The sequence below is a fragment of the Lissotriton vulgaris genome, chromosome 1_1 (genome assembly GCF_964263255.1).
Source record: "Lissotriton vulgaris chromosome 1_1, aLisVul1.2, whole genome shotgun sequence".
NCBI classification, from domain to species: Eukaryota; Metazoa; Chordata; class Amphibia; order Caudata; family Salamandridae; genus Lissotriton; species Lissotriton vulgaris.
In genome coordinates this window covers 2,845,649-2,853,946 of record NC_141685.1, presented here as the reverse complement: position 1 = coordinate 2,853,946, position 8,298 = coordinate 2,845,649, and the positions used below count along the sequence as shown (strand labels likewise).

At 47.5% G+C, this 8,298-nt stretch overlaps 1 protein-coding gene across 1 annotated transcript in view; it reads right to left on the bottom strand.

Moving 5' to 3' along the window:
* Positions 1–568: 568 nt before the first annotated feature.
* The window catches only part of LOC147736923 (CD5 antigen-like), a 499,304-nt gene continuing 491,574 nt past the window's right edge, over positions 569–8,298 (bottom strand). Inside the window, exons 5-6 of the mRNA XM_086934070.1 lie at positions 2,951–2,983; positions 569–1,062 (exon numbers count right to left, since the gene is read on the bottom strand). Of these exons, the coding sequence (XP_086790196.1) occupies positions 569–1,062; positions 2,951–2,983 (527 nt within the window). The remainder of the gene's footprint in view (positions 1,063–2,950; positions 2,984–8,298) is intronic.

Genomic DNA, 8,298 nt, shown 5'->3' with positions numbered 1-8,298 from the left:
ACTGCGTGAAGAAAATCGTTGGAAATGTATTCCAAGCAAAAAAAAAAGGATGACATTAGGGTATCGAATGAGTGTTGATGTGATTGTCTGGAGTCTGTGTCTGTCCCCTGGCATTCTATTGGTGCAGCAGGTGTAGTGGCACCAGGAACAGAGGCCCAGATTGCTGTTGTATTTCACAGTTTAATCAGTGTTCAGGGGCCCCATTTCTTTTCTTTCTCTTGGGCCCAAGACACACAATTTTTATGTCACTGCTGCTGGCACGAGGTTCTGATGGTGAATATTCCAGAGGAGCCCTCGAGTTTACTCAGGTTGGGACAACCTCTGACCTCGGCTCCCACTTTCATCTTTAAATCTGAGCAAGATGTTCATGTTGAAATCAGGTCACTCTCGTTTTTGGAAAGATTGAAAGACACATTTGTTTAACTTGCTTTTAGATAAAGCTGTTTGTTTTTATTGAATAGAATTGCCCTTTTCAGCAGCTTCAGGTATTTTGATTGTATCGTGATTTCAAAATATCATGAAAAAGAAGCAATTTGTTAGACACCTATTTTTAACCTTTGTGTGATTACTACAGATAAACGTGCCTGCCCAACCCAATACAGATAAAAGGATATATTTTCTCTTTAAAGGTGGCGGTGTGGGTGTAGATGTGCTTCTTTGTGTCGGGGTTGTAGAAAGACACTAGCCCCTCCTCGTAGTCCACGAAGATGCCCACTTTGTAAAGTGTGCCAAAAAACTTGTGCCCTTTGTCAGTTTCATCGATAACATCATGATCTAAAGACCCCTGGGTGAGGATCCAGAAGCCGTCCTTTGGGGCATAATTCATCTGGTCCCTTGTGTTCGCGGATGCGCTGGCGACCCCCAGCCTCCAGTGGGTCGTCTCCATATACATATCCTGGGCCCTCACATTCTGATCTATGGTCACCACCCAGTACCACCTCCCAGAGATGACCCCCGTGGACCCCCAGACACAGCGGCCAAGGCCGCGGTTGCGGAGGTCCCTCCCGTCGCTGCTGATGAGGAAGGTCGCGCTTGCATCCTTCGGATCCACCGACAGGGGCGCTGAGGAGACACAGAGAACATCATCAGGCCACTCACAAAACTTGTCAACACTTCCAATAATGAGCAGAATTTGCCGGCCGAGAAAAATATATTAAAAACGAAGGGGCTGAGTTTCAAGCCTCTTGCACCATCGATGCGTCACTTTTAAAATGGGGAAAAGTAACACCAGCGGCGCAAGAGGTTTGTAAATAAGCCTCTTAAAGCACCTGACAATGACTCTTCAGATGAGCGCAGAGCACTGGGAAGCAGGTGCAGTGGCACCGGGCCTGACCAGCGATACTGCACCTGCGCCAGTGCAGTTTTACCAGCAGCACACCTATCAATGATTCAAAGGGTGCAGTGGCACCGGGCCCAGTTGGCTACGCTTGTGCAGTGTGAGCAGAGGGGTAGGTTTCAATGGTGCAGCAGGTGCAGTGCACCAGGCCGGACCAGCGATGCCTCGCCTGTACTAGTACAGTGTGAGTGACAGCGTACCTATCAATGATTCAGCAGGTGCAGTGGCACCGGGCCGGACAAGCGGTGCCACGCCTGTACTAGTACAGTGTGATTAGAGGCGTACCTATCAATGATTCAACAGGTGCAGTGGCACCTGGCCCAGCTGGCTATGCTTGTGCAGTGTGAGCAGGGGCGTAGGTCTCAATGGTGCAGCAGGTGCAGTGGCACCTGGCCCAGCTGGCCACGCTTGTGCAGTGTGAGCAGAAGCGTAGGTCTCAATGGTGCAGCAGGTGCAGTGGCACCTGGCCCAGCTGGCTACCCTTGTTCAGTGTGAGCAGGGGCCTGGGTCTCAACGGAGCAGCGGGTGCAGTAGCACCGGTCCCACCCGGCACCTCTCTTGTACTAGTGCAGCAATCAATGGTGAGGAAAGTGCAGCTGCACCAGCGGTGATTCCTTCGTGGGAGCAGAGGATCTTCGCACCCCACACTGCTGGGCAGAAAGTGTTGAAAATAAAATGGTAGTGAAATTATTTTATTGCCATTTTATTTTCGATGCTTTTTGCCATCAAACAGAGTACGATGGCAGGGCGGGGCCAGCGCGCCACTCCTGCCAATGATTGAAAGCAGAGAGGAGTGGCCACGTAAGTTTGAACTGAGCATGTTTGTTTGGCTGGCAACCAACATTGTCTAGATTGGATGAGAGAGTTGCCTGTGGGCTTCACGCTCGGAGAACGTTCTGCAGAACAACAAGGACTTGCTTCGGAACATCAAGCGGCAGTGTAAGGTAAATGATATTTGTAATGGGTATATTTATAATATTGTGTATATTATTATGTACATTAGTATGTGTATTTGTTATGTGTATATTGTTTGCATCCCTCCAATGTTGTTTGCCACCAACTGCCCATGAGTGGGGCCCGGTCCAGCTGGTAGCTCTCCTATCCAAACGCCAGTACCGCATGAGTTTGATGCATGTTAAACTTCTGGACAAACCTACAAACAGGTCTGTGCTAACATCAGAGACACGTTGTACTAAGGTGTATGTGCAGCCACTTAGTGTGGTGATGTGCGGGTAGTTGTACCTCAAGAGTCATGTTAGTGTCGTGTGAGGGAATCATGTGTTTAGTGGCTAGGAAGCCTCCTCGAGCAGCTGCACATACAGTCTCACCTGATCTCATATTCTGAGATGGTTCCCATCTGCCGTTCTTTCTTCACTGCACAGAAACGCCAAAATAACTAGTTAGGATGTAAGAAGCACTTTTTAAAGTTGCCATGGTGAAAAAGATGCCACCCCCCTTCTGGCCTTTAGACTGGTCTCTCTAGACATGGAGAGTTTGTAATATAGCTCTTCCGTGTAACAAGTCTCACTTGTTACATCTGTTTGTGCAAACTTTACCTGACAGGGAGGGGATAAAGATTTATATTCAAGGACGCAAAACAACTGATAGACGTACCACTGAAGACTGTTGGGTCAAAAACACGACTCTCTGCAAAGATAAAAGAGAAACATAACAATATATTATTTTTTACATGGTTCCTTGGTTATATGCTGGTGATATAAACATTAATCAGCTGTATTCTTATAGTCTCCTGTGATATATTTTTTATAGTTGCAACCTTTGAAAAGTGTTGAAAGCAGTGGTGGGTGTGTTCCGAGAAACTCTCACTCCTCAATGAGGTTCTACACGCAATAATGTCTTCCAACACACTTAGGGGCTTAATTGCAAGCACAGTGCACCACGAGAATATCCCTTTAATGACGTTCCAGTGGCAAATGACCCTGTAGATATGGTGTGAGGCAATGCAGCACAAGTCACTGCGGTGCCTCACACTGTGAGGGGAGGCGTGCCATGGTCATTACGGTGAGTGCTCCCTTGTAACACCCGGGGCATTTGACACAGTCCCAGATTTTTTTTGAGTCTTTTTATTAAACAAGAAGAGGCTTCAGTTTAATACCTGTATACAAGTGGCATTTAAGGAGAGATAGACAAGACAAGTTCACAGCTCTTAAAATGTATCCGGTGGGCGATCCCCACCATTAGACACCCACACTCTTCCACCCCAAACCCTAGCATCCTGTCTCCCACATCAACACATATCCGTTCACAGGGCTCGCATCAAAGTTCTCTATGTTCGGCTCCTGCACTCCAGATCTTTTCCCCTTTACGAGGGCAGCCCCGGCTCTGGTAGATACCCGCTCAGCCGCACAACACCAGTTCAGGTCTCTTTTCCAGGCTGTAAGAGTAGTTGCTGTCTCTGCTCCCCATGCTCTTGGCTACCCCACCCACAATGGCCAGCCAGGTCTTGGCCCACTGTGGCCACCTTTTTTCTCCAGCCACCCCCAGGATGAGCCACGTTGGGTCAAGCGGGACACTCTCGCCACCACAATTCCCAGATTTACAACATGCTTTAGACTAGGGTGTGTGTTAAAAGCGTGCGCAGCACCAAGGGTGGTGTAACGGTTTTTGTGAAGGAAGGTGTCTCTTCCTCTACAAGAACAACTTGCTTTCAACACAGACATCCTTGCACCATGGCAGTCATTGTGCACCAGCACTGCAAAAGAGGACAGGAATGGGCTGTATCTCAAAACTCTGAGCAGCTTTTGCAAACTTCTCTCACAAAAAAAAACATTGACACTATGATCAGCACCTGTACAAGTCTCTCACTTAACAGACACCGGAGTAGGAGAAAGAGCACTGTAAACACCCCTCACAATCGGGATACAGCATGGGAAGCAGTCAGCAAGGACACCCACCTTTCAAGAGATGAGTAGTACAGGTGCTTTCTTTAAGAGCCCCGCTCTCCAAAGCAGGTGGAGGCCACAGCAGCAGAGTAACCTTAATTCTGTAAACAGGTGATCCATGTTCAGTGTGAAGGAATAAATGTGCACAGCTACCAAAAGCAACAAGTCCAGAGTGAGTTTCAGCCGGTCATGGATTTTTATCCAAAAGCGTGAGTCCCTCCATGTAGGAAAACGCCCATTTACGACATGGTCACCCCCACTGCTTGCCTGGTATTTGATGTGATTTTGACTGGAAGTGCACTGGGTCCCTACTAATCAGGTCCCCAGTGCCAGATCTCTTTCCCAAAACTGTACATGTATTTTCCTCAATTGGCAAAACCTTTAGTACTCTCTGTAAGTCCATAGTAAATAGTACCCCAGACACCTAGGGCATGAGGTACTAAAGACGGGTTTCTCAGCAATGCAGCACAAATTGTGCCATCGTAATGGACCAATCACCAAATGCACACCAGACAACCATTTGCAGGCTGCGTGTTTTGGTACATAAAAAAGCAAAACAGAACATGACACACATCTCTGTGTGCCATGTCCCCTAACACTGCATTTACTATTTGTAAATCACCCATACAGCAGGCCTTACAATCCTAAGGCATGCTGTTTTTTATTACATGTGAGAGATTACATGCATGAGCAGGTATGTCCCTCTGCTGTTCAGTTCCCTAAATGCCAATGCAAGTGATCAGGGAGACCATTTTAGAATGTTCTGGACACTGGAGAAAAGGAATTCCGCAGCTACACGATGGCTTCACTGACAATTGGGATGTTAAGTATCAAACATCTTGCATTAATAAACCCACTCTGATTCCATTGTTGGATTTATTAATACATGCACCCAGAGGACACCTTAGATGTGCCCCAGAAAACTTACCAGCCCTTGCTGTTTTGTCGGACTGGTTTCTGCCACCAGAGACGAGTGTCTGACCTCCAAGGGTGAGAGATTTTTCACTCAGAAGTTCAGAAATATAGCTTACTTGGGAACGGGCATTTACACCCCCAACCAGAGGATGACCTGCTGAACAGCATTCCCAAGCAGATGAACGTTAAATAAGATACCACTTTTGAAATGTGAAATCTAGCTTGCTTCACAGGAGATGAAGCCTCCAGCTGTTGTCTAGATTCCTTTGTCAACTGAATAGGCAGGAAAATTAGCTTGTCAGGTAGACTTGCAACCCCCCAGGTTAGTACAATCCCTAAGGTTATAACCCCTGTGGTTATAACACGCCATATAAATTAAATAAATAAATAAATAAAATAAATAAGGTGGCCTAAAATGAGGTGGACATGATGTTTCAGATTTAGCCATCTTTGTGTTGGCAAACTTAGGGACACGGCTATACCCACTTCCCACAAGAAGTGGTCATATAGGGGGCTTAGGTCCCCCAATGGACAGTAGCCCATTGGCTACTACCTTACACTCCCTTAATACTTTCTTAACATCTGTTTATCAGGAGCCCCTTGAACCAGATAATCAGATCCTACTGACTTGAAAGAAGATGGGCGTTAAGAGTTGCAAAGAGAAAGAACTGATTCAACAACTGACTTGGTGACAACAGTGCCAAAAGACAACGTGTCCTGCAGCTGCTATGTCTTCAAAACCTGGGAGACCTCCCAGTACTTCATCCAGGTACCAAGACCTCCCGTGAAGCATCGAACCTTCCCTGCATCCTGCAGGCACCCAGAAAGAACTGAGAGGACTCCGAGATCGCAAAAACCATACACCAAAGGACACCACTGCGCCAATTGCTCCAAGCCCAAGTTGAAGACGGCCAAAGGGTTCAGTGTGGTCTGCAAACCCTCATGAAACAGTCCACTATGGTTTATTCACCCCTCGTGAACTCTTCCATGTAAGTCACTTTAATGTACCTGAATGCCGTACTTGTCCTTCCTCCCATTGCATGATATCGCATCTTCTAGAATTTGCACTGTCAACTTCTTGAATACAAAAGAATTTCTATTGAAAAATGTACTTACCTCATTGTACTGATTCTGGTGCCTAAATATATATAAAGACACCTGTTATTTTTATAAGTTGGTGTGAATCTCCTTATTGAGTTGTATGAATCTTTTATTGACTATGGTGTGTATTTGCATATGTCGTACACTCCTCCCTGATCAGCCTTAGGCTGTTCGACACTTTTTCCCCTCGAAGACCACCTTGGAACTGCTGGAGCGAGCCTCGTCTAGTCATATGGCTGAGATACCCGCCACCCCCTCTCAACACAATCCCCAAATGAGGGAAACCGGAAACAGTTCTTGAAGTTTTTTGGAAGTGGGAGGGAGTGACCCTCCCGGCCGTATTTATTAAAACAAAAAATTAAAACATTTAAACATTAATGTACAATTTCTTACCACACTGCGATGTTTGGCTAACCTTAACAGATTCTCTAATACAGAGGTTCTCCTAGCCGATCTAACATCCTACAAAACATTTACTTGAAATATTGAAATTGTACATCCTAACGTTTAAGGGCCAACGGCAAGGTCGTAACCGGTGTCAAGATCCCTAACCAGACATACCCCGCCCACTTGGGAGGGGCGACAGCACTGAGGCGTACTCACGTGCAACTACTACAATTTCCCTTGTCTTGACGGGGGCACTTATCAACTCGACGCCAGTTAAAGGTCGTTCGAAGACTCGTGTGAGGTATCTAGAAGGTATCGTAGACCTCCCCCCAACCCCACACAACTTACCGCATCTGCCGTCGCAGATGTCACTGGCCCTGGGAAATTCCCCAGGAGGGGGCTGTAACCCCTCCTACACAGGAAGGGGCCTTGACCGCCTTTCCTCTTCTTCCGGCGACCCATCCTTAGAAGGGACCGCCTCCCCGTTGAGGGGCCAAAGGCCACCTCCCCCGAGCGCTCCCATCCGTGTTGGGTGACGCCCACTCATAGGGATCTTCCAATTAGTGCTCACCGATCATGACCTTACCGCCTACCGACTGAAATAAATACGACAAGTGCTAACTAAGCGAAACTACATTGGCCACTATGACCGAAAAACGTGTGTCTAAATGGACCTTAGATCCGACATTCTTTAATCATCAACTTGTAACATTATACCAATCTTTATTACACATCAAATATCAACATAACACCAAAACAACCTGAAAACGAAATAGATTAACTGATCAACTTTATTAAAACCACTAGCTGTCCTCAGGGGCTGGTGGGTGGGTCAAAATTGGCTCTTCGTTCCGTCTCGAGCTCACGTGCAGCGGGGAGGTGCAGCTTCAGAGCACAGGAACAAGAGGATGTCTTCTGGTCTTGCGTCTCTTTTTATCTATCTTCAGGGCGGGCGTAAACCCGCCCCTGCCTGCCCCGAGGGCGTGGCCGGCGGCGTCCGTGTCTAGGCCAGCCCACTCAAGGGCGGGAAAAAGCGCGCCCCGGCTACGCCGCTTCGGGCATACCAGCCGAGACGCGCCTCCCGCCCAAAAATGGCTTCCCGGGGGGATCGAGGCACTCTGCCATACGTTCGGGGGGACCGAGTGGTCGCCCCTTTCCATATGGCTGAGATACCCGCCACCCCCTCTCAACACAATCCCCAAATGAGGGAAACCGGAAACAGTTCTTGAAGTTTTTTGGAAGTGGGAGGGAGTGACCCTCCCGGCCGTATTTATTAAAACAAAAAATTAAAACATTTAAACATTAATGTACAATTTCTTACCACACTGCGATGTTTGGCTAACCTTAACAGATTCTCTAATACAGAGGTTCTCCTAGCCGATCTAACATCCTACAAAACATTTACTTGAAATATTGAAATTGTACATCCTAACGTTTAAGGGCCAACGGCAAGGTCGTAACCGGTGTCAAGATCCCTAACCAGACATACCCCGCCCACTTGGGAGGGGCGACAGCACTGAGGCGTACTCACGTGCAACTACTACAATTTCCCTTGTCTTGACGGGGGCACTTATCAACTCGACGCCAGTTAAAGGTCGTTCGAAGACTCGTGTGAGGTATCTAGAAGGTATCGTAGACCTCCCCCCAACCCCACAC